This window comes from Gobio gobio (genome assembly GCF_949357685.1).
Source record: "Gobio gobio genome assembly, chromosome: 6".
NCBI lineage: Eukaryota > Metazoa > Chordata > Actinopteri > Cypriniformes > Gobionidae > Gobio > Gobio gobio.
In genome coordinates, this window is record NC_137102.1 from 15,985,544 (window position 1) to 16,012,502 (window position 26,959).

The 26,959-nt window shown below is 43.5% G+C and overlaps 1 protein-coding gene across 2 annotated transcripts in view; it reads left to right on the forward strand.

Annotated features, from left to right (window-relative positions):
- Nucleotides 1–26,959, forward strand: part of dpydb (dihydropyrimidine dehydrogenase b) — a 194,473-nt gene that overhangs the window by 54,730 nt on the left and 112,784 nt on the right. For both annotated transcript variants that reach the window (XM_079818480.1, XM_079818481.1), the window contains 5 exons: nt 5,535–5,642; nt 5,966–6,135; nt 10,788–10,998; nt 21,954–22,138; nt 23,374–23,589. In XM_079818480.1, the coding sequence (XP_079674606.1) occupies nt 5,535–5,642; nt 5,966–6,135; nt 10,788–10,998; nt 21,954–22,138; nt 23,374–23,589 (890 nt within the window). The remainder of the gene's footprint in view (nt 1–5,534; nt 5,643–5,965; nt 6,136–10,787; nt 10,999–21,953; nt 22,139–23,373; nt 23,590–26,959) is intronic.

Genomic DNA, 26,959 nt, shown 5'->3' on the forward strand with positions numbered 1-26,959 from the left:
GGAGTATGGCCGGGTGACGCAGCGTCTCGTTCCCTATCAGGGAACTAAGGTTACAGTCGTAACCGAGACGTTCCCCTTCAAGGGAACTCGAGCTGCGTCACCGCTTTGGGAACGAGAATACCCACGTCCCCATGCGAGTCTGGATGCCCGCCTGTAACAGCTACGAGGCGAGCACCCGAGACCCCGGAGTAGCAGAAATATCTAGTTCATAGAACCTGACAAAAGTATGAGGACCACCCCGCCGCATCACACACCTCCTGCAGGGAGGCCCCTGCCAAGAGAGCTTGAGAAGCAGCCATACTCCTAGTGGAGTGGGACCGAACAGCCAAAGGAGAGGGCTGTCCGGCCGCCACATAAGCCAGTGAGATAGCCTCGACTACCCACTTGCTCATCCTCTGCTTTGACACCGGACCCCCACGGGATGGAGGTCCGTAGCAAACAAATAACTGATCAGTTTTCCTCCAAAACGGGACAAAGCAGATTTAACTTTTCCTGGTCTGACGTCGTAAAGGGGGGAGGACAAAAGGCCTGGAGCACAATAGGTCTCACAGGATTAGTGAGGACCTTAGGAATATACCCGGGCCTCGGAGAGAGAAAGGCCTTAGCCATACCCGGGGTATGCACGAGGGTGCAACAGAGAGGGCTTGCAAGTCCCCAATTCTTTTAAGAGAAGAAATAGCAAGAAGAAAAATAGTTTTGAAAGTGAGAAACTTCTCAGAAACTTCCTCAAGCGGCTCGAAGGGAACCTCGGAAAGGCCTTGAAGGACGATAGATAAGTCCCAGGCCGGCACCCTGGTGCGTGTCACAGGTCTCAGTCTCAAGGTTCCATGGAGGAAACTGGTTACTAGCGGGTGTCGCCCTAATGAAACTCCACTCAAAAGAGTGTGGTAAGCTGCTATGGCCACCACGTACACCTTTAGTGTGGAGGGGGCTAACCCAGCAGAGAATCTATCCTGCAGGAACTCCAGCACCACGCTCGCAGGGCAGTTAACTGGATCCCGCAGGCGATCTCGACACCATAGGGTGAAGAGTCTCCACTTTAGGTAGTAAAGTTTCCTCGTAGAAGGAGCTCTGGAGTGTAGAATGGTCTCAACAACCTCAGTCGAGAGACCGGAACTTATGAGCTGGGCCCCCTCAGAGGCCAAGCCCACAGTTTCCACAACTCCGGGCGGGGGTGAACAAAAACTCTGCCCGCCTGAGAGAGAAGGTCCCTCCTGAATGGAATCTCCAGGGGAGAGCCGTCGAGGAGAGACACCAGATCCGAGAACCATACCCGGCCCGGCCAGAACGGGGCTACTAGAAGGAGACGGGCCCCGTCCCGGCGCACTCTCTCTAGAACTCCCGGAAGCAGAGCGATCGGGGGGAAAGTGTACAGGGGCAGCCTCGGCCACTCCTGTACCATCACATCCAGTCCAAGAGGAGCTGGAGGCGACAGGGAGAACCACAGATGACAATGAGAGTTCTCGTGAGTGGCGAACAGGTCCACTTGGGCCCTGCCAAACTTCTCCCAAAGGAGCTCCACCACATCGGTGTGGAGTCTCCACTCCCCGGGCCTTGGCCCCTGCCTCGACAGGATGTCTGCTTCCACGTTCAACCGCCCAGGAATGTACATAGCCCTGACTGACAGCAATTTTCCCTGAGCCCAGAGGAGGATAAGGCGCGCCAGCTTGTATAAGCGACGGGACCTCAAACCCCCCTGATGGTTGATGTAGGAGACCACCGATGTGCTGTCTGTGCGCACAAGCACATGATGGCCCCTGAGATGCGGCAGGAAGTGCTTCAGAGCCTGAAACACCGCCAACATTTCTAGGCAATTTATATGCCACAAACGCTGGTGCTCCTGCCACAGACCCTGGGCCAAGCGACCACTCATGGTCGCCCCCCAGCCCGTCAGGGAGGCATCCGTGGTCAGAGAAGTACGCTGACACGGTGCCCCCAGCGACGGGCCCTGGGTCAGGAACCTGGGGTCCTTCCACATAACCAAGGTGCGGAGACACCGCCTCGTTGCCTTGATTACGCGAAAGGGGTTCCCCCTCGGAGAGAAACCCCTGGTCTTGAGCCACCACTGTAGCGGCCTCATGAACAGCAGGCCCGAAGGAATAACGTTGGACGCGGCTGCCATCAAACCCAACAGTCTCTGAAACTGCTTCACAGTGAGCGGCTGGTCTAGCTTCACCCCTTTTACGGCTGAGAGGATCGACCCCACGCGAGGCTCCGACAGACGAGCCTGCATAGCGACCGAATACCGAATACCCTCTCTATAGCCCCCTTTTGCAGCAGAGTCTGTACTTCTTGAGTCATCACCAGAGCCTGCACCGGGTCCACCACAGTGTAGAGGACCCCGTTGAACCTGGGGGGACGGCATCTGAACTGAATCGCGTACCCCAACTTTACGCATCGCAGGACCCAACGAGATATGTGAGGCAGATTTTCCCACTCTGACACAAAATCTACTAAGGGAACCAGCCTCTCGAGGCTGGTCTCTGATGTACTCTGCACCGCGAGTGCAGCGCCCTGAAGCGGCGAACCGGCAGGGAACGACTGACTCGACGGCATAATTCTCCTCCGAAGAGGGTGCGGGCCATCCTCGGATGACCCGCGGGGCCCCTCCGCGCCCCGGCACTCGGGCGGGGTTGGCGGACTGACCCCGTGAGGGTACCGCGGACACACGGGTACCGTGTACAGCGGTAAGCACCGTGCGCCCGCGGAGGGGATCACCCTCACTGTCCTGGGCCCAGAGGCGTCAGGACTTCTTTGACGCAGCCTTCCTCGCCACAATGACTGTCCTCAGATCAGCCCTGGGGTTAGAAGGCTGCGCCTGTGAGCACCGCGCACCCGACGACCCTTTCTGCGGGGGTGTACGAGTGGCGACACTCACTCTCTGCTGCGCCCTGTGTGAGGAGCTCGTACTCGGCATCTGCTGCTCCCGCCCAGCAGCAGACGAGACCTGGGGCTTACGGGGAAGGAACTGCTTGAGCGCCGCTGCCTGTTTTTTCGCCTCCAGGAACCTGTCGGTAACCGTGGTGACAGCGTCACCGAACAGGCCCTCCGGAGACAGCGGCGCATCAAGCAAAAAGCTCTTGTCCCTTTCCTTGATGTCCGTAAGATTCAGCCATAAATGCCTCTCCGTGGCCACCAGGGCTGCCATAGAACGGCCGACGCATCGGGCCGTCTCCTTGGTGGCACGGAGAGCGAGATCGGCAGTCGATCGAAGTTCATTAATAGTATCGACTCCGATCTCGTGGCTTTCCCCCAGGTCCCTTAGCAGATCAGCCTGATATGCCTGCACAATAGACATCGTGTGCAGACACGCGGCGGCTTGACCTGCTGCCGAGTATGCTTTGCCCACAAAAGATGATGTCACTTTAAGAGGTTTTGTGGGCAAAGTCGGAGCCTTTACGGTCGACGCAGACTCGGGTGACAGATGGCTCGCAAGCGTCTGTTCAACCCGAGGCAGCTGACCATAACCGTGTCTCTTATACCCCGCGATATTGCTATAAACAGACGTTTGCAGGGTGAAAATGCGTGCAGACACGGGCCGCTTCCAAGACCTCGACACCTCGGTGTGGAGGTCCGGGAAAAACGGCAGACTCCTTCGAGGAGGCTGAACAGAGCGCGCGGGGAGAAAGCGCTCGTCAAGTCTGCTTTTTACGGCAGCTCGCTCATGATGTTCATGTGGCCAGTCAATGTGTAAACTGGCCACCGCTCTGCTCAGCACCTCCATGAGCTCATCACTTGCAGGGGACTGAAGTGACGAGTCTCCACCCCCTGCATCGATGCTACAGACATCAACCTCCTCGGAGGAAGATAGCTGCAGCATCGCGGCCGCTCCCCAGGCGGGAGAAGCCGCAGAGCGGGCTCCCGAACCCAGAGAGGCAGCGCTGGATCTGGCGGGTGAAGGAAGAGATAGGGCTGGGCCCGTCTCCATCCCCTCCGTCAGATCCTTTTGCGAACCCCACGACATGAGTCGCCGCTGAGCCTCAGCAGCAGCGGGACCCGTGCCGTGGGGAGCGCTAGCCGGGACGCCCTCCTCAAAGAGCGCCCGGCGGGATCGCAGCACGCGAAGAGGCAGCGCCTCACAATGCTCGCAGCCGGCACCCTCGAGTGCCGACTGCGCGTGCTGCTCACCCAAACAAACAACGCACATCAAGTGTGTATCCCCGCTCGTGATGTAGCGAGAGCAGGGAGGAACACACTGTCTGTAACGCTGTTCGCTCGTCATTTTCTCTCTTATATAATGTGCGGAGTGAGTGCAAACAACAAAAACAGTCTGCACTCAGACACAACACAAATCACATGGACAGAAACACAGAGCGCTTGTTGAAGGCAACAGAAGCTAACGGCGTGTGTTTGCCGGTGTGCTTTATAGCTTCCGGGTCTATGACGTCACCCGCCTATGACGTTCCGTCTCTCTATTGGACTGATGACATACGTGCTTCACGACGCAATCACGCAGAGGCGTTCTCAAAGCAGTGACGCAGCTCGAGTTCCCTTGAAGGGGAACATTAGGATATTAAGTAAAGATCATGTTCCATGAAGATAGTTTGTAAAATTCCTGCCGTAAATATATAAAACATTTATTAGTAGTAATATGCATTGCTTTGTACTGTATTTGGACAACTTAAATTTTTCTCAATATAATTTTGTTTTTTATATTCAGATTCCAGATTATCAAATAGTTGTATCTCGACCAAATATTTAATACAAATTTTATTAAAAAATTGACCCTTATGACTGGTTTTGCGGTCCAGGGTCACATTAATATAATATAATTAATATAATATAATATAATATAATATAATATAATATAATATAATATAATATAATATAATATAATATAATATAATATAATATAATGAATTGGACAGGACTGAGAAGCTGGGATAGGCTCAAGCATCCCTGCGACTCTAGTGGACAAAAAGTTTGGAGAATGGATGGATGGAATTTATATAATTATATAATCGATTAATCGCGATTAATCGTGTCCAAAATAAAAGTTTGTGTTACATAATATATGTGTGTGTGCTGTGTATAATTATGATGTATATTTGAATACACACACACATACATGTATATATTTAAGAAATATTTGCATGTATATACTGTATATATTTATATAATCTATATTATACATAAATATGTTATATAAATATAACAATTTTAAAAATTCTTACATATATACATGCATGTGTGTATTAATATATACAAAACTATTATACACAGTACACACACATACTGTATATTATGTAAACATACTTATTTTGGATGCGATTAATCGCGAGTTAAAAATCGTGAGCTCATTTTGTTGAGTTAAAAGGGACATGTTGATAAGTAGATTATGCTAGATTCAATTTCAAGGAAACAATCTGCAAAAATGAAATGTATACGTTGTGTAGAAATGTAAATGTTGTCTATTCTAAAATAAATGTTTAGAATAGACAATTTAGGCAAGCCTTTGTCACACGTTGCCTCCAAGTGTACTCATCTTAACAGACAATTTATTATTCATTTGTCTCTTTTTTCATGCTGCACAGGTCTTCCACAAGCAAACAGGGACAAGATATTCGAAGGCTTGACCACAGAACAGGGATTCTACACATCAAAGGATTTCCTTCCTTTGGTTGCAAAGGCCAGTAAAATAGGTACCAAAAGAGAGAAAAAAAACATGATGCATTGTAAAAAAATAATGATAATAGTGAAATTACTGTATACCGGCTACTAGTTGCCATCCTTTCACAGTAATTTTACTTATTTCCTGTGTTCTCTTGTAACAATATTACACTTACTGGAAGAAAATAAATGTTTATTACATGACTCTCCATGAATAGTTTTCATAAGTGGCATTCAGTGGTCAAACTGTTAGTGTCGACTGGTATTTAATATTGGTTAAGTCTCTATGCACTGAATTTTGCTTAAAATTTCTGTTATTTGTTGTGTCTTTTTCCGTGCCACGTGTTTTTTGCAGGCATGTGTAATTGCCGTTCGCAGCTGCCAAAACTGCATGGGAATGTGATAGTCCTGGGCGCAGGAGACACAGCGTTTGACTGCGCCACCTCTGCTCTCCGCTGTGGAGCTCGACGAGTCTTTGTGGTCTTTAGAAAGGGCTTCACCAACATTCGCGCTGTTCCAGAAGAGGTAAAAAAAAAAATCAGTTCAGCAGCACCTGCAGCCAGTGATAAATTCCTATTGAAAGAACAGCTGTATACCCCACGTCTTTAAGAAGACATTTTCTCTTTTTGTCCTCTTAAATTACATTTTGTGTGGATTTTGACATGTTCTTTTATATGTTTTTTCCCCCACTAGAATTTGGGCAAACTCTCTCTCTATCTTGACTGCTGACTGAGATGACAAGTAGATAGATTGACAAACAGATTACTGTGCACCTTTAAAGAAAGAGACATTTTGTCTTGGTTTGAAACTTGAATTATTTTTATTTATTATTATTTTGCTTATGCTCGTAGGCAGAAATAACACAGTTCACCTTCAAAATGATCCTGTTCTGCACCTGAAAGGTTGTTGCATAAAACCCTAAAATAACTACAATTATTCACAAATGGATGTAATGTATTCAAGGGAATGTAACTTTTTAAAAAATGAAGTTATATTGATTATCCACCTTTCTCCTAGAATTTAATTGAGAACATAGCCCAGTTTCGAAAGCCATTGTCTCATTATTACTGATATTTTGCTAAATTATATCTGTAATGTGGAATAGTTACATTAAATATTAATTATTTTAAATGGAACCATATAAAATTTAACACCGCTAGCCGTAGATTAAACAACAGACATTCAGAATAAAAGCGATAAAAGTCAGCTGAGAAAAACTGAATGGCCTTATTTAATAAAATAAGCTGACAGTAAAAAGATTCAGAGTTAAATATCTGATAACTGAACTGAAATCTAGTGTAAAATCTGGAATGGTGTAAGCTGGAGTTAAACGTGAATCTTTGTCTGTGAAGGAGAGGTCTGAGATAAAAATAAACCATGGTTAGATAGCACACAGGGCTATGTTAAAGGCACCTTGTCTTTATTAACATAATATAGAAGGCTTGCTTTTTTAAAACAGTTATCACATTACACAAAATAAAATTATTTTTTCAGGGACAAACAACTAAAATTATATACAATAAACATGTTCTGAATGGTTATGCCTTACAACATAAAACTGAATATACATTATTGTGTATTATGATGCATATAAATGCACTGTAATGCATTAAATGTACTTTATAAAGAAACAAAAAAACTACTGATGTAGTTAAATGGTGGTAGAAAAATATTTGTGTGCACTGAAAAAAATTCAATATGGTATTTTTATTGGTTTTACCATTGGAAAGACTTTCTGATCTCAGGTAAAAACCTTGGAGTAAAAGCAGTTGAACAAGAAAAAGTAAAGGAGAAAAAGTGAGAGAAGTTTCTATAAAGGTGACCATGTTGAGCTGTTATAATGGGCAGCATTTTATATAATAAGATTTATTTTTCTGTGGAGCTTTTTAACAAAGTAATTAAGACATATTCTTTTCTCAATGACAACTGTTGCAACGCTGCCATGGCAACAGTGTCAAGGAAGTTAAACTTAGAAATGTGTAACTACAGAAACTATTAGCTCTGCCTTTGCTGAGCGAACGTTCAAATAGGGGTGTGCTAAAGCACCATGGCTGTAAATTAAGCCTATTTTAAATGGAGGAATTTTTGTGAAAGGTGGTAGTTTTATTTCTTCTCTCAGTTCATGTACATTTAAGGATGCTTTTATCCAGAATTACTTTAAAAAAAGTGTTTTAGCTTGACGTATGGTACCATTGTGATCAACAGATGGTAAGCATGTAGTTTAGAACATTATCTTCTAGGGAAAAAAAATATTTGTGTACACATACAACTAAATGCTAACAAATAAAGCTAATATATATACTATAAACAAGCCAATTCAAGGTTTATTTAAAAAAAAAATTAATTCCAAAAGTATGGATTTGAATTTTGAATATCAGTTTAATAAATGTTGTGAGGGACCAGTAATAGTGAGGGGGGTTGACGTGCGCCCAATGTACAAATTAAACCTATGACACTGTTCCCTGGTAAGGAAAGGGCTGACTCTGGATATTCAGCAGGAGCAATCGGTGTCTTGACTGTGGTTAGTTTATGTGGTGAAAATGACAGGTTGTTGTCCAGTGTGACATCAGAGTTCATGTCCTTCAGTGTGGGTGAGAGTTGTTTATTGAAATGACAAGGCACTATTAAACACCACACTCTTTACATGGACAGAGATTACAGAGATTTTAACCATTTCCTCATATATTGCCCCTTAGTGCAATTTTCACTTTGCAATATTTTATTGTGTAATTTCCTATTTATCGCAGTGCAATATGACACTGCACTTTTTTAGGACTTGTCACTTTGTTTTATTGCACATAACGTTTACATTTATGAATATATGTTGTCTTGTCTTATATTATGTTGTATAGTGTATTAGCATCTGGAGGTTGCTCCACCAGAGTTTCATTGTACATGTACAGTGAAAATAAAGATTATAACTTAACTTAATGAAGTGGATCTTTTCCATTATATCTAGTAGGTTCTTTTCTGAAGGTACGGTGAGAACAATGTGAGTGCAGACCCTGTAATTCAATCACTGTGATTAGGCATGTTTTTGTTGAGTGTGCCATTTTAAAACTACTTTTCATCAGTGAAGTTGTTTTTGCAGATGTAGTCTGAGATTCGGTTGAAAACAGCGCACTCCATGTGGTTCTACTGGGGTTTTGCTACAGTGGTTTATTTTATTTTATTTATTACATTTTTTCCCACTGCTGTTCATTATCCTATCAGAACAGACTTGTCACCAATTTTGGGCCACTACCCACCATTTGACAACCATTGCTATTCACTGCTGAGAAAAGGCAGTAAAGATCCCCATTACTTTACAGATTTGAGTACAAGTCGATGTGAAGATGACCAGAAGTTGGGGAGGTCAGGTGAAGGTTGAGATGATGAATAGGAGTGTTAAGATGGAGAAAAGCGGGGTCGAAGGGTTGTTATACTCTAAGCGCTTGTGAACCTGGCAAATGTACTGTGTTATTGGAGTAGATTCTTAAGGCTAAAGAAATGATTCACTGGTACAGATATTAGGGGATACAGTGGAAGGTGTAGGAGAAGCTGGAGGGTTAAGTAGTGAGCGTAAGATCCAAAAATACTAAATAGCAAGAACCCTAAATGGATAAAATAATTTGGGAATTTAGTCTGATTCAAGGTGAATCAGAATACCAAATCCTGACTGGACGAGAGGAGGAGCTGGGGATGGATGTAAATGAGCTCTGGAGAAACGCGATAGCTGCTCATAGTACTGAAGGAGCTTATACACTCATCTAAAGGATTATTAGGAACACCTGTTCAATTTCTCATTAATGCAATTATCTAATCAACCAATCACATGGCAGTTGCTTCAATGCATTAAGGGGCGTGGTCCTGGTCAAGACAATCTCCTGAACTCCAAACTGAATGTCAGAATGGGAAAGAAATGTGATTTAAGCAATTTTGAGCGTGGCATGGTTGTTGGTGCCAGACGGGCCGGTCTGAGTATTTCACAATCTGCTCAGTTACTGGGATTTTCACGCACAACCATTTCTAGGGTTTACAAAGAATGGTGTGAAAAGGGAAAAACATCCAGTATGTGGCAGTCTTGTGGGCGAAAATGCCTTGTTTAGGCTAGAGGTCAGAGGAGAATGGGCCGACTGATTCAAGCTGATAGAAGAGCAACTTTGACTGAAATAACCACTCGTTACAACAGAGGTATGCAGCAAAGCATTTGTGAAGCCACAACACGCACAACCTTGAGGCGGATGGGCTACAACAGCAGAAGACCCCACCGGGTACCACTCATCTCCACTACAAATAGGAAAAAGAGGCTACAATTTGCACGAGCTCACCAAAATTGGACAGTTGAAGACTGGAAAAATGTTCCCTGGTCTGATGAGTCTCGATTTCTGTTGAGACATTCAGATGGTAGAGACAGATGGTAATTTGGTGTAAACAGAATGAGAACATGGATCCATCATGCCTTGTTACCACTGTGCGGGCTGGTGGTGGTGGTGTAATGGTGTGGGGGATGTTTTCTTGGCACACTTTAGGCCCCTTAGTGCCAATTAGGCATCGTTTAAATGCCACGGCCTACCCGAGCATTGTTTCTGACCATGTCCATCCCTTTATGACCACCATGTACCCATCCTCTGATGGCTACTTCCAGCAGGATAATGCACCATGTCACAAAGCTCAAATCATTTCAAATTGGTTTCTTGAACATGACAATGAGTTCACTGTACTAAAATGGCCCCCACAGTCACCAGATCTCAACCCAATAGAGCATCTTTGGGATGTGGTGGAACGGGAGCTTCGTGTCCTGGATGTGCATCCCACAAATCTCCATCAACTGCAAGATGCTATCCTATCAATTATGGGCCAACATTTCTAAAGAATGCTTTCAGCACCTTGTTGAATCAATGCCACGTAGAATTAAGGCAGTTCTGAAGGCGAAAGGGGGTCAAACACAGTATCAGTATGGTGTTCCTAATAATCCTTTAGGTGAGTGTATGTATGCTGTGATAGATGTCGTATTCCTATAGGTAGACGTGATCAGCTTACAGTCATCTGATGTGAGCTTGACTAACGTGACCTGCCAGAACTGACGCTATGCTTGATATGAATGCATTAAGTTCTCTTTACTCTGTTTTAAAGCATTTCCATGTTAGCAATTAGGATCACATGCTTCTCATTCGATTTCTGTTTTTTTCTTTAAGATGGAGGTGGCCAAAGAGGAAAAGTGTGAGTTCCTGCCATTCCTTTCCCCTTGTGAGGTAATCAAGAAAGATGGGCATGTCGTAGGCCTGCGGTTCTGCCGCACAGAGCAGCGGGATGATGGCACCTGGATTGTGGATGAGGAGCAAATTGTCCACCTGAAAGCAGACTTCATCATCAGTGCCTTTGGCTCCATGCTGAACGATCCAGCAGGTGAGCCTCAAAAAGGACAATTGCTGTAGTTGGTTGTAATGAGGTTACATTTATATGGGTTTGTTATTGATCTCAACTCCTTTTTTAAGCTAAATATGTTGTTTGTACTGTAATAAGAAACAATAGTTTTATTTCCCATTGTCCCAAATGTGTTTGTTTACAAGGCAATGTAGTTTGAAGGTACCCAAATGAACGATTCCATTATGTGCTGCACACCGGGTCAGTTAGAAACAGTTTCTCATGTAGTTTCAAAGAGCACATGTTGTTGTACCTGTGGTCCATGTGAAAGATTTCCCCAGCGAGCCATCACAAAAACCAGACTGTTCTCTCGTCAATAAGCATTCAGCACCGCCCCACTTATCTTTCCTTAGCAGATTTTAGTAGCCACAGTGTGATAACCATCACTCTGAGGGAGAGGCAGGGGATGATAAGACTCTCAAAACGAGAGCCTTGTTTCATTATGGGAATCCTTTATCAATACACCATCACAAATACAACCTTATTTCAGCAGATTAGCCAAAAACACACATTCACATATTATGTCTGGATCACACATTCTGTGCTTCTTAACTATATATATATATATATATATATATATATATATATATATATATATATATATATATATATATATATATATATATATATATATATATATATATATATATATATATATATATATATATATATATATATATATATATATATATATATATATATATATATATATATATAATTATATCCTTTGTTAAGAAAAATATGCTTTTTTGATGATGATTTGTAAGTAGTGCAGAATCTTAAACATTTAATGTTCATTTGATTTATATTTTCTAAGATCCTAAAACAGTTTCTTTCCAGGTTTAAATTAGATTTTAATCCCAGATGTGGTCTTAGACTTTTGTACCCCACTGTATATCAGTGTGTTTATTTGTCGGAACACATTCATCCAGCTATTTCTCACCTCCTCATGTATTTTTTTCTTTTCTTTACTTAGCGTTTTGTTGTCCCAATGTTGTTGCTCTCTAGCGGACCTGTCATCCATCCTAAAAACTGTAATGTCTCTGAGTGGAGAGTCGTTTCATCACTGGCTCGAAGCTCAGAGATAGCAAGCTTATAAATGCCACTCACTCACTCCCTGCACTTTGCCCAAGATATGAATTACTTATCCACTTCAATGGCCGGTGGAGCCAACAGAAGAGGGTTGCGTTTCAGCGTTAGAGAAAAGCTGAGATAGCGAGAAATTCACCCCCTGCAATCTTGGGTGGGCAGGCTGGTTGGTGATTAGGTCACCACTGGCCAACGGGATGAGCAGCTGACTGGCTACTTTTACCACTGTGTACCCCATGGAGCATGACGTTGTCTGTATTCAGACCTCTAGGTCTCAGAGCAATGCCGTTTTGAGACATACTATATATATTCAATGCAGTTTTGAGACATACTATATATATATGTGTGTGTGTATGTGTGTGTGTGTGTGTGTGTCAGACTTACACACGTGGCAGCGGTACCTAAATTTGCAAGAATGTGCAGTTTCCTCATTCTCTGGGTCAAAAAGTTCTTAGATTGGACATAATTGACGCAAGCTGGCCGCCTCCTCATGTCCAGATGTTACTCAAACAAAGCCCTGAACAGGTTGGTGAACGGTGGTTCCTGGCTGATGACCCTGCAGCTGACCCATGGGCACCGGAGAGGGTGCGACCGGCAGCAATGCCTAGCAGGAATTCCACCAACCTGTATATTTCACTAAACAAAGCCCTGAACAGGTCAGTGTGGTGCGTTTAGAGGATGTGCAGCTTTCTCACTCGTCACAGAGAAAGGCGGTGGGTTGGGACCAATCTTAGACCTGTGACTTTTGAATCAGGCCCTTCACAAGCTCCCGTTCAAGATATTAACACAGAAAGGCATTTTGACCATAGACTGTAAAAAAATATGGACGTAGTGTCCGTGACGTCACCCGTGAGTGACGATTCTGATGAGCCGTTCTGAAGCGCAAAGTATGGACGAGATGGCTGTTGCCATCTTGGCAGCGCGTCACTCCCGGATAACATAAAATGGGCAAAAAGGCAGGATGTGGGCGGAGCTGAAGTGACGCAATGACTAACAGACTGCAGATAAATGGCTTATGCAAAAGATAAATGAGTTATACAAAAATTCACCCCCCTCACAGTTGTCATGAAGGGCAAAATTAGCCGTATAGACCAAAACCACAATTTGTACCAGGCTGTAAACATGTTTTATTCTGCTGTAAAGTTGGCCATTTTAACATGGGGCTCAATGAGATTCTGCTCCCTTCTGGAGCCTGTCCCTAGCGGCCAGTCGATGAATTGCAGTATATGTTACTTCCGTATTGGCTTCAAGAGAAACTTTGGGAGGTTGCCGCTTGATTTTGACATGTGTTCGCCAAAAGGATTGGTTTCGAGGTTTCTTTTGAGGGTCAGGCATACCAGTACAAAGTCCTCCCTTTTGGGCTGTCCCTGTCAACTTGTGTCTTCACCCAAGTCGCAGAGGCTGCCCTTGCCCCGCTCAGGGAAGTGGGCAGTCGCATCCTCACCTATCTTGATGACTGGCGGATCCTAGCTCACTCTCAAATAGGACTGCCCCCTAACAGTCAACTAAATGTTAGGCAACTAGACAAGGCTTAGTCGACCAAAATTTTATTATTGGTTAGTTGCAGGAAAAAAAAAAACTCCACAGGAAATGGGATTTGTTGTCGCTTATTCAGCCCTTGGACAGACCTTGTATTTCTATGGCAGTCCCACTGAAACAATTTTAGAGGCTCATGGGGCATATGGTGTCCTCAGCAGCAGTTGGGGCATATGAGACCGCTTCAGCACTGGCTACAGATTTGAGTCCCGAGGTGGGCATAGCGCAGCGGCACACAATGCGTGGCAGTTTGTCATTCAGCCCTCGGACAAACCGTGCATTTCTACAGACAGAGGTTCTCCTAGAACAAGTGTCCAGGCATGTTGTTGTCACAACAGATGAATCTAAGACTGTAAGGTTGGGGTGCCGCGTGCAATGGTAACGCAGCGTCGGGCTCCTGGACAGGACCTCAATTGCACTAGCAACTGCTTCGAGTTGCTGGTGATATTGCTGGCCCTGTGGAGGTTTCGACCATTGATCCAGAGCAAGCATATGTTGGTCTGGACAGACAACACGGAGGCAGGTTGAAATTGCTGTGGACCACTCACATCTCTGACTCAATCGTGCAGCGGATGAACTCTCGCAATGAGTGATGCTTCAGAGGAAGTGGAGACTCCATCCCCGGGCCGTCCAGCTGATTTGAAGTCAATTCAGTGAAGCACAGGTTAACCTGTTTGCTTCCCAGGAATCCTTCAACTACCAGCTGTGGTATTCCCTAACCGAGTCCCCCATCGGAATGGACACGCTGATGGTGCCCGAGTGCCCAGCCAGGACTGCACTCCACAGTGGCATCGCTGGAGGAAGGAGCCATGGAGGAAGATCAGACGACATCAAGGATGCAACGTCGATGTTGGAAATAGAGCCCACCGCGTAGCCGGAGAGCCAAAGGGGGAACTAGCCGAAAGGGGTGGAGGGCCGGAGAGCACTGTGCACAGTGAAGGCATGACGATGTCTAACCCAGGTAGAGCCGATGGTCAAAGTGAGCTCGGCAAGGCTGAATGGCCAATGGTCATTGCTGACATTGAGGGTAGAAAGGAAGGGTAGAAGGTGTAGGAGCCAGGGCGACGGTTTGAGGTGGAGCAGAGCACACAGACATTGAAGGAGACATGGGCTCCTCACGTCCAAGAAGAGATGGCTCTTAGCAGGCCTGAGGTGTTGACTCGCCACTGAGAGGAGGCACTGAAAGACTGATGGGAGTTAGCGATGATTGTGTGTCAGGAAAGGCTGGGGACTGGAGAAAGGACTATAGAGACAGACAGATACTGAGGAAACATACAAGTTCATTAGTAGTGGTTTGGAGCAAGGTTATTTTCGTAAACGAAAACTGAAACTAAGACTAAAACTATTGGTCAAAAAACATTTTCGTAAACTGAAATAAAATTAAAAAATCATAATAAATGAAAAACTAAAACTAAACTAAACTAACAACTCTTACTGAAAAACTAACTGAAATAAAATAATAATTAGCAAAAATAAATATTCGTTTTCGTATTTAATAAGCTCTCTTTACTGTGGCGGAGAATCTGACCTGTAGCGGTTGAGGGTGTGTCTGTGGAGCTACAGCGCGTGAAGTTAGCTGAGGAGATTAACGCTGTCCTGAGACGCAACGCGTGCAGTGAACACACATCGCTAGTCCCGTTCAACAGCTGTTCACAAAGAATGCGTTCGTGGCAGTGAAATGGGAAATGACACAAGGTAATGAGACGCACGTTGAACTTAAACTCACTGCTTTTAGAACGCCGTTACATACGCGCCGACGAGAGACGCAGGTGCAACAGAAACTATAGTAGCAAGTGCTACTGTGTGTTTGAGATTTCATGTTCGCATAATATTGACAGGCTCAAAGGTGTTATCATTGTTTTTACAAATCATTTACTACTAATAATGTTATCATCCGTGTGGAGACATTTCCCCACAAAGTAGGGAATACCAGGGCTGCGTTTCCCAAAAGCATCGTAAGCCTAAGTTGATCGTAAAAACGATCGTACGAGTGATCTTAATATTAAGGTCTGTTTCCCAAAAGCATCGTAACTTAAGTAGCACTTGAAAATGATCGTAGATCTACGAGTGCTCTGGAGTAATCGTAAAGCACTAAGTGTATCGTGAGAAGACAGAGTTATGAGGTCACCTACATTTACATTACATTTACATTTATGCATTTAGCAGACGCTTTTATCCAAAGCGGCTTACAACTTGGGAAAATCGTTTCGCTAGATAAGACCCTTATTGATCGTCTGGTACTGTTTGATGTGGTTTAAAGCCCTTTTGAAGCTGTACTAAACCTTTCATTTGGACCTTGAACCATATGGAGTCTATTGACTTCCATTATATGGAGAAATATCCTGAAATCTTTTCATCAAAAATCTAAATTCCCTTCGACTGAAGACAGAAAGACATGGATATTTTGGATGACAAGGGGGTGAGTAAATTATAGCAAAAGTTTATTTGAAAGTGAACTAATCCTTTAAATAAAACAATCTTTATTACATTATATTATTTATATTATTAAGATGTCTGCATAAGAGTAAACTCTAATCAGAGCAAACATTAAACTTTGCTGAAGTTAAAAATCTTGATTTGGTCTCTACACTGCGTTCTGGTAACTCTGCTAAACTATAATTACTAAAACTAAAACTGAAACGAAATATATAAAAACTAAATAGAAATGTGTTTACAAAATAAAAACTAAACTAAAACTAGCAAAATTATTTCTAAAACGAACTAAAACTAAACTGAAATTTGTTGCAAAATCGAAAACGATAATAAAATAAAAACTAATTTAAAAATGCACAACTATAATAACCTTGATTTGGAGAGGTGACGGGAGAGGGATGTTGGGGCGGGCCCCGCGAGTTCAGGACATAGACTGAGTTAGGCAATAGCAAAGGGGGCAGAAAATCAACCTCTCCAAAAAACAGTGACCAAAAACTCACTGTCAGTGGCGAGGCTCACTTCCATGCCCTCATATTCCACAAGCACACCCTCTGTGACAGCACACCTGGTCAGACACGCGTTGCTCAATCTCCGTTTTTTTGTCTGGATCACTATCGACAAAGATGATTGATTGACTATTAGCATACAGTTTGGATTGGCGGTATGGTTCTGTTCTGGGCAAGAACTCCCTGCGCATCCATGCAGTCTAGCATGGATAAGAGCAGCAATAACCCCCTAAGGGTAAACAGAACAGAACTAACATAATGCATTTGCAGTTATCATTAATGTTAAATGTACAAAATAATTTGGGAATTTAGTCTGATTCAAGGGGAATCAGAATACCAAATCCTGACTGGACGAGAGGAGGAGCTGGGGATGGAGGATGGTAAATGAGCTCTGGAGAAACGCGATAGCTGCTGATAGTACTGAAGGTATGCTGTGATAGACGTCATATTCCTATAGGTTGACGTGATCAGCTGACAGTCAGCTGATGCGAGCTTGACTAACGTGACCTGCCAGAACTGATGCTATTAAGCTTGATTGCGGTGTTCAACTCGGTCGCTCCCGTTGGTGCTGGCTCGAATGTTGCAGCGGAGTCACTCATGCTGACGGAACAATTAAAAAATACACGCTTATCTTATCTTGGTCGGTTCTTCTGTCACAATGCTGTGTTGTAGAACGCACATGAACATGATGATGAAGGCAAAAGGCAGTATTTAATAAATCCACTGGCAATAATCCACACAAAGAGAACATCTTACAACATATCTAACATGAATGAGACAGCAATGAACAGAAACAGAGGAACTTAAGTATACATGCAAACAAGGATAATTAATGACACACACATAAACTGAATGAAAAAATCTAATTAACAACCATGACAACAAACTCAACAACACTCTCAGAAAAAAAGGTACAGGGCTGTCACTGGGGCGGTACCCTAAGGTACAAAAGTGAAAAGGTACATCTTTGTACCTTACTCACCCCTGAAAGGTACATTTTAGTACCTCAAAAGGTACATATCAGTACTTTAAGAGTGCATATTAGTACCTTAAAGGTACATATTAATACCTTAAAGGTACATATTAGTACCTTTTTTGTTATGTACCTTAGGGTACCGCCCCAGTGACAGCAATGTACCTTTTTTTCTGACAGTGAAGGGGACAAAGTGCAAACAGAAACAAAGTCCAAACTGAATACAATTGTGACACCAGGGCACATGAATTAAAAAAAATAAAATAATGTTGTGCACAGATAAATTATAATAAGCACTTCAATACTACATAAAAAATAAGAATTGTCAATTTTGATTTCATGGTGACTTTTAATTAATGATTGCATTTTCAGTAATACATCATGCATTCTCTCTTTCATCCATCCAAATAGCTTTGTCTTCTAAGATGTTGCATTTCTTCATACCAGTGTCTTTTTCTGCCTGTGTTTCACACAGCATTCCATCTTCCATGGAGCTTAGCAATGAGCATTTGTATGAGAAGTTTCTCTGGAGAGTACTACTGGATTCTGAGAGGAGGCCATTTCATTTAAGGGGAAGATCTCAGGAGTCTCTTAGATTTGTCACACTCCACAGCACGCGCGTGTGTGCATGAGACTGAAAGAGGGGGTTGGGGGAGGAGGGAAACAAACAGGAGGGTGTGAGCATGTTTTTTTTTGTTGTTTAGTTTTTTTTGCTGAAAGTGATGAGGCCGGCAGTCTTCATGATCACTGGAGCGTCAGGCGAGGAGAGCTGACGGAGAGACTAGGGGATTGGTCTCGAAAAAAAGGAAAGGGAAAATATACTCAACAATAACAGCCACAGCAAAAGCATCAACAGGGCCGTCAGGGTTACAAATTCCTCTGCTTGTCTCATGCAGGCATCCGGAGGGACTGTCATTTCTTCCTCCATCAAAGACATGTCTTCATTTTTCAGCTTAAACAATATCCAGCAGTCACTAAGTGAACAGTTATGTGTCCTCAGTGGCACCAAAAAGTATTTGGACAGTTATAGAGCCCATACAATCAAAATCAACGTTTTGTGGCTTTAAATCTATGTCTACTAGCTTTAAAAACATGTATATGCTTGTTTGCTGAGATGCTTTCTGGGAAAATAGACCAACATTTTTATGACTCATCCTGCACAGATTTTTGTCCAATCAAATGCTCTTTAGAATGAGAATGTCCCTCCCTCTAATAGAGTGAAACAGCGACCGCCACCTTTTTCAGCGGCCTTAGTTCTGGAAGTATTTTTCCCATTCATTTTGCCCGTCAGGATTTAAAAAAGTCTTTAATAAAGTATTATAAGCTATGAACCAAACTGTTGGTTCACAGGTGGTTCCTTGCCACCGTCACCTCTGTCGCTTTTAGCTTTTGGCTTGCTTAGTTGGGGACACTAAATATTCAACAATATTACTGATCTGCCTGGATTGACACCATCGTATGAGAATTGAGCTGAGCTGGACAATGACATCACTGTTTTCCCCTGGCTGTACAGCCAAAACTAATTTTGTTGCAGTATTTTCCTGTTATCACTGTAAAGCTGCTTTAAAACAATCTGTATTGTAAAAAGCGCTATATAAATAAAGGTGACTTGACTTGACCAAACCAACCAGCTATTAGGTGAATCACAACATTTGATTTAAAGAAAAAAAATGTTTTTAAATCCAACAAAAACACAAAGTATAAGACAGCCCAGACAACATTTCGATGTGGGCCTCATGTGGGTTTTTGATAGGCTGTCACTTGGGCCCTGTATGCCATGGGCAACCCAAATGGGTCCCAGAAAAATGTGTGCATCAGCTCCACATGGGCCCATGTATGTTAGCCTATAGGGACTATGATGGGTCCATAGTAGGCTCCAAGTGTGGCCCAGTTAGATGTTCATTATATAGGCTCACTTGGGTCCCAAATTGGTGCTAATAATGTGGCCAAGAAGAGCTACATACAAAAACCTTGTGGGGCCCACAAGGACATGTTGGCTGGAAGTGTAGGCTACTTGATTACTTTAATGAGGGAAAGAACTACAATCCCACGAAAACATGTGAAGCATTGACATAAACGACTTAAATTCAAAGAAATATAAAACTGGAGAAAATGAATGGGATTTTTTACTTCCAGAACTCGTCTGTTGCACTGTTGCACTCTACTACCTGCAACTGACTAGCGAATAGAAAATCATGGTTCATAGATGTGTAACTAGCTTATTGACTATTTAAAAAATGAAAGAATGATCTTTTTTGATATATGTTCCATCCATATGATCAGTCTCAATTTGAAATATGTCAACAAATATATATATATATATATAATATGTTGAAATACAACAGTTACATTTTCTTAGCAAAATGTTTTTTAACTCTTTCCCCGCCAAACACAAAATTTTCCGTTATTTGTAAGAAAACGCTTCCCTGCTAAACAAGGAAATTTCTGGGTTTCCGTATTTTTACTGTTATACGCTAGGGGGCATTATTACGCATTTTCTGAATGAGTACAAAATCTCCAGATCAAAACACAGATGAACAAGACGCAAAAAAAACAAGGGATCGTATGTAAGCAGATGCATATGTAAAATAAAGTGATCATCAACATTAAACATCATATAAATCAAGACTGCCTAATGTTCAGTGGCGGCTGGTGATAATTTATTTTTTGGGGGGGCGTTTTTTTTTCAAGATGCATGTTTACTAAATTCAAGCATTAAATTAAATTAAATTCAAATTTATTTGTATAGCGCTTTTCATATCATTACAAAATGTATGAAATATACATATCATTTCAAAGCAGCTTCACAGAAAATGCATCTACATTACAATTTAAATTGATTTGTACATGCTATGCATTTCAGAAATATGTACATATACAGAGCACACAGATTAGCTAACTATCTATTATTAATCAATATAATAACTATGGCACAGAAATAAGAATTCATGTTGTTAATGAATAGGGTATATAGAGATGAGCATGGAAGAGAAAACAGTGTCTTCACTTTTTACACATTCATTTCCCACATATAATTGAATGAGGAAATGAAAAACAAAAGAAAACAGCCACAACAGACTAGCATGTTGACTAGAACATACATTTTGCTCTCCTTTCTTTCTGGCCAGCAAATTTCTCAATGACTCTCTGATTAAAGTCAGTCATCTCAGTAGTGTCATGACGTTTGCATTTTTCAGTTAGATATTTGAGGTCTCTTACCCCCGTTGTTGTCCACAAAACTTCAGTATCAACACTTTGAAATAAAAGACAGGGAAAGCAATAAAGGGCATTGCTAACAACACATCCAGTCAGCCACCTAACTTACGTTTCTCATACCAAGCGCATGGAGCTCCGAGTGCAGCTGCGTCCTGTCACTGGCCTGCTGCTGGATTTGTAAATCGCGTTGGTCCGGTTCGGGATCTTCCAACGAACGCCTTGTGAAAGAATTTGGTTTAACTGCTGCCATCTCTACGAAACTGATCATCCTAAAGGTTTTGGCGGAGTCGGAGTGCTTGTGTCGCCCGCGCACTTTCGCTATAGCGGCCAAGAGCGGAAAGTTGAATGACAGGTGACGAGAACCAATCAGATTGGATAAAATAAAACACATCCAATTCTGATTCGCCAGGGACGCAACGACCTGCGTCCGGAGGAGGATCTTGAAGAACCAATTAGAGACCAGCTTCAGGTCACATGCTGCCCGTATATTTTTTGACTCAGATAGACATCCATTTGTCCGGCGTCCCTCATGCATGAAACCGCATGAAACATATTGAAGAACATATAAAATAGTTAACCGATCAAAGCCAGTTTTTATTAAATGCTGAGGCTCTTACTAACAGCCAGCACATCGTATGAGTAAACTATTTTATTTTTATTTCACTTTTATATCATTTTTGTATACATGTATATTTCTGGAATTTTGATGGGGGCGGCGCCCCAGCACCCTCTATTGACCAGCCACCACTGCTAATGTTAATGAATGAAAGGTCGACCCAGAATGAGCTATAGGACTGTGCAAGTATTAGGGGTGTTGATGGACTCGTGTTGAAGTTGTTTTAAATGACACATTTTTTTTCAATGATTAAATTAAGAATAAAAAGTATTACAGTTTCTGGTTGTCGAATATAACTTAGTAGAACATGCACATGTGAGCTACACACACACGAGTGACTGTGAAGAGAAATATACATCCATTAAAAAGACCTTGGATGTGTCTGAAAGCTGAAAAAGCATTGTACGTAGATTGGAAAGCAACCAGGTGTGTTTGAATCCAGCGTTTGTGTAATATCCTGAAATACCTAGTGTTCCCTTCCCTGTCATCATTGTTAAACTAGAATTTTTTATCTAGTTTTCATACACTCTAACCACTCTGATCTTTGCAACATTGTGTGCTGGAACAGTGAAGAAGGCCCTGGAACCAGTAAAGCTGAACGGATGGGGGACACCTGAGGTGAACTACGAAACCATGCAGACCAGTGAACCTTGGGTGTTTGCCGGCGGAGACATCGCCGGCTTGGCCAACACCACCGTGGAGTCTGTCAACGATGGCAAACAAGCTTCCTGGCACATCCACAAGTACATCCAGGTGGGCTCTCCACTCAATAAGCCAATCCATCTCATTCTGCATTTGGACGTCTTACACAACATACTTAGTGTTTGGCCACAGTTGTATAGCTCTGAGAGCCTGCTTCACATTATGTGTCAGTGCCAGCAATTTTCAGTATTAGCGTAGCACTCAAACTTTTACGCTCACAGTTTTTATAGCGAGGGCATTATTCCACTGGGACTTTTTTTTCTCAGGGTGACATCTTGAGTGCTTTTTGGCTTCGACACTCAAACAGTAGAAATTTCTTCCTTCGTTTTCCTAGAAGAAGACTATTTTCTGTGATTTTGCACACAGACCTAAGTGGCAACATGAAGAGAAGGTTCATGCAGAGGTTAATCGCTAATGTAACTGTGGCCAGAGGAAGTCACGCTGAAGTGTTTGTTCGACAAATCCACCCCCCCCCCCCCCCAAACCATTCTGTAATTTTGGACTACAGAGAAAGAGCTGTTCAAATATTTGCTAATGGGTTCAGCGGTTCAAGATCACGTAAATCAAGATGAGATCACATTTTGTTGTGGGTGTTGTGTTTAAATTTTGGTTTTAGGGCTTTGTATATGGATCTTCAGCAGAATGAGATGTTTTCTCGCGCAGTTTGCTTGTTTGTCTGGCTTTTTAGCTTGCAAAAAATGCTTCTTTGTTAGAGACCAGAGGCAGCTGTAACACAATAAATTTCCTCTGTCACAAACAAACTAGAGTGATAAGACTTACTCAGCACATGCTCAGTAAGTCTCACTGAATTGTCAACAAAAAAAAAATTGGTGAAAGTTGACATTGTTATTAACAGTAATAATTAATAATAACAATTATTTCATGTTCGTATACTGAAGGCTGATTTTAACTCATTGCAGTATATATACAGAGGCATGTAGCGTTTCAACTCAAATATAATTGTAATTTAGACCATTCCTTTAAACACACCTGCTAAAAGAACCATATTAATGGGAAAACTGTTCAGTAGCACTACTAATTATTAAAGGGGTAGTTCACCCAAAAATGAAAATTAATCCATGATTTACTCACCCTCAAGTCATCCTAGGTGTATGAGGGGTGAGTAAATCATGAGCTAATTTTCATTTTTGGGTGAATTAACCCTTTAAAGACGTGCTATAATTATTCCCTTGGGATTTAGATATTTTAAGTAGCCATGTGTTTATTATTTTGTGCGTGACAAGCACAAAAAAGTAATGCTTTATATGCGTGTGTTTTCTCTGCAGTCCCTCCATGGTAACACAATAAGCACCACTCCTAAACTGCCCTTGTTCCACTGCGCCATTGATACAGTGGACATCAGTGTGGAGATGTGCGGGATTAAGTTTCCTAACCCGTTTGGGCTGGCCAGCGCTCCACCCACAACCAGTGCAGCCATGATCCGCAGGGCCTTCGAGCAGGGCTGGGGCTTTGCCCTCACCAAGACCTTTGGCCTGGACAAGGTATATTTACAGAACACAGAAATCAACATGGAGAATGCCATAGGCTCCACATGCACTCGTGGTAGGATTTGGGTGGTATGTTTGTGTGGGAAGCGCACACTGCATTGCAAAGTATCAGCAGAGCAAAGTCTTTTGTACAACATCATAGAAACTGAAACCTTGGCAAAAATCCCGAAAGGTCATAAGCATATGAAAGCACCAGCACTGGGCACTGCTAACAATAATGCAAGTCTTTCCAGCTTCTGAAACTGCTCACAGACACACATTCATACACACATATGCACACACTAACACCAGCCATAATGAGCCACATTCTGCTAGCTTAAAAAAAAATAATAAAGAAAGACTGGAAAACCAACAACCCTCCCATTAGGCAGCCATGCATCTGCCTTGTTAGCAGTGTAACATTTGTTCTTGACAGGAGGTAAAAAAAATGAAACAGGCATGAGTTGTTTATTGAACTCCGGCAGAAAATCTTTTTGTTTTAATTTACTTTCTAATTCAAGTGATGGGAAAATTAATCGGTAACATCTGTTTGTTCTGGGCTTACTGGCAGTCCTTGATTAGTGGAGCTAGAAATGGAAATAGTATTAAAAAATGAAAAAAGAAAGGAGAAGAGAGAAGAGAGGCAGAGTGCAGGGTTTGAGTCCTATCAGACATCACCATGGCAACGACAAGAGGCGTCTGCGCAGCTCTTCTATCAGAGCGTCAATTTCGCAAAGAATTTCAGAAAGCAAATGACAATGATAATAATAATAATAATAATTTGTTACATTTATATAACGCTTTTCTCAGCACTAAAAGCGCTTTACATATGGAAGGGGGAATCTCCTCAACCACCACCAATGTGCAGCATCCACCTGGATGATGCGACTTCAGGCATATTGCGCCAGAAGAACGCCCACCACACACCAGCTTAATGGTGGAGAGGAGTTGAAGCCAATCAGTATTTATATGGGGATGATTAGGAGGCCATGATGATGGACAGAGGCCAATGGGCAAATTTGGCCAAGAGCCCGGGGATACACCCCTTCTCTTTTTTTGAAGGACATTCTGGGATTTTTAATGGCCACAGAAAGTCAGGACCTTGGTTAAATGTCTCATCCAAAAGGACGGAACTTTTTTTTGACAGTATAGTGCCCCTATTACTATACTGGGGCATAAGGGCCCACACAGACTATAGGATGAGCACCCCTTCTGGTCTCACTATAGTAGGGCATTATGACCCACACAGACTACAGGGTGAGCGCCTGCTGGTCTCACTTTACTGGGGCGTTAGGACCTAGAGAGGCTACAGGGTGAGCGCCCCCTGCTGGTTTCACTATACTGGGATGTAAGGACGAACAGAGACTACAGGGTGAGCACCCCTGCTGGTCTCACTATACTGGGGCGTTAGGACCCACACAGACCACAGGGTGAGTGGCCCCTGCTGGTCTCACTATACTGGGGCGTTAGGACCCACACAGACCACAGGGTGAGTGGCCCCTGCTGGTCTCACTATACTGGGGTGTTATGACCCACTCAGTCTACAGGGTGAGCGCCTCCTGCTGGTCTTACTATACTGGGGTGTTAGGACCCACACAGACAAAAGGGTGAGCACCCCCTTCTGGTCTCACTATACTGGGGCATTTGGGTGAGCGCCCCCTGCTGGTCTCACTGTACTGGGGTGTTAGGACCCACACAGACCACAGGGTGAGCGCCTCCTGCGGGTCTCACTATACTGGGGTGTTAGGACCCACACAGACAACAGGGTGAGCACCCCCTGCTGGTCTCACTATACTGGGGCATTTGGGTGAGCGCCCCCTGCTGGTCTCACTATACTGGGGTGTTAGGACCCACACAGACCACAAGATGAGCGCCTCCTGCCGGTCTCACTATACTGGGCCTTTAGGACCAACACAGACTGCAGGATGAGCGCCCCCTGCTGGTCTCACTATACTGGGGCATTTGGGTGAGCGCCCCCTGCTGGTCTCACTATACTGGGGTGTTAGGACCCACACAGACCACAGGGTGAGCGCCTCCTGCGGGTCTCACTATACTGGGGTGTTAGGACCCACACAGACAACAGGGTGAGCACCCCCTGCTGGTCTCACTATACTGGGGCATTTGGGTGAGCGCCCCCTGCTGGTCTCACTATACTGGGGTGTTAGGACCCACACAGACCACAGGATGAGCGCCTCCTGCCGGTCTCACTATACTGGGCCTTTAGGACCAACACAGACTGCAGGATGAGCGCCCCCTGCTGGTCTCACTATACTGGGGCATTTGGGTGAGCGCCCCCTGCTGGTCTCACTATACTGGGGTGTTAGGACCCACACAGACCACAGGGTGAGCGCCTCCTGCGGGTCTTACTATACTGGGCCTTTAGGACCCACACAGACTACAGGATGAGCGCCCCCTGCTGGTCTCACTATACTGGGGTGTTATGACCCACACAGTCTACAGGGTGAGCGCCTCCTGCGGGTCTTACTATACTGGGCCTTTAGGACCCACACAGACTACAGGATGAGCGCCCCCTGCTGGTCTCACTATACTGGGGTGTTAGGACCCACACAGACTACAGGGTGAGCACCCCCTGCTGGTCTCACTATACTGGGGTGTTAGGACCCACACAGACTACAGGGTGAGCACCCCCTGCTGGTCTCACTATACTGGGGTGTTAGGACCCACACAGACTACAGGATGAGCGCCCCCTGCTGGTCTCACTATACTGGGGTGTTAGGACCCACACAGACTACAGGATGAGCGCCCCCTGCTGGTCTCACTATACTGGGGTGTTAGGACCCACACAGACTACAGGGTGAGCACCCCCTGCTGGCCTCACTAAGCACCTCTTCCAGCAGTTACATAATTTTCCCAGGACGTCTTGCATCCAGGTACTGACCAGGCTCAACCCTGCTTAGTTTCAGTGGGCAACCAGTCTTGGGCTACAGGGTGATAGCTGCTGGCTGCAATGTTAAATGTTCCTCAAAGAACAAAATTAGTAAAAGAATGAAAGAGCAAACAGTTTAAAAAAAACCAAAAACAAACAAACAGTGCCATAGCAGGGGCCAAAATAATATGATGATATTCAAGTGTCTGAACAAAGCAAATCAAATTAAATGATTTTTAAAAGTTATTGTTGTGGGTTAAATACCGTAAAGTTATTTCATTCTATTGCATCTACACTTCACAATCTTTTTTTTCAGAGAATCAATAAACGCATAGACATAAAAGCATAGGTGGATTGTCATGAACAAAAACAACTAAATAATTCTATATTGTTCCAAATTCACCCACTATTGGCTGGTATATCAAATGTACCTATCAGACAAACCCCCATTTTTGCCATGCTACTCCAAATTGAAACTCTGCCCAGCCTGTTATAAAA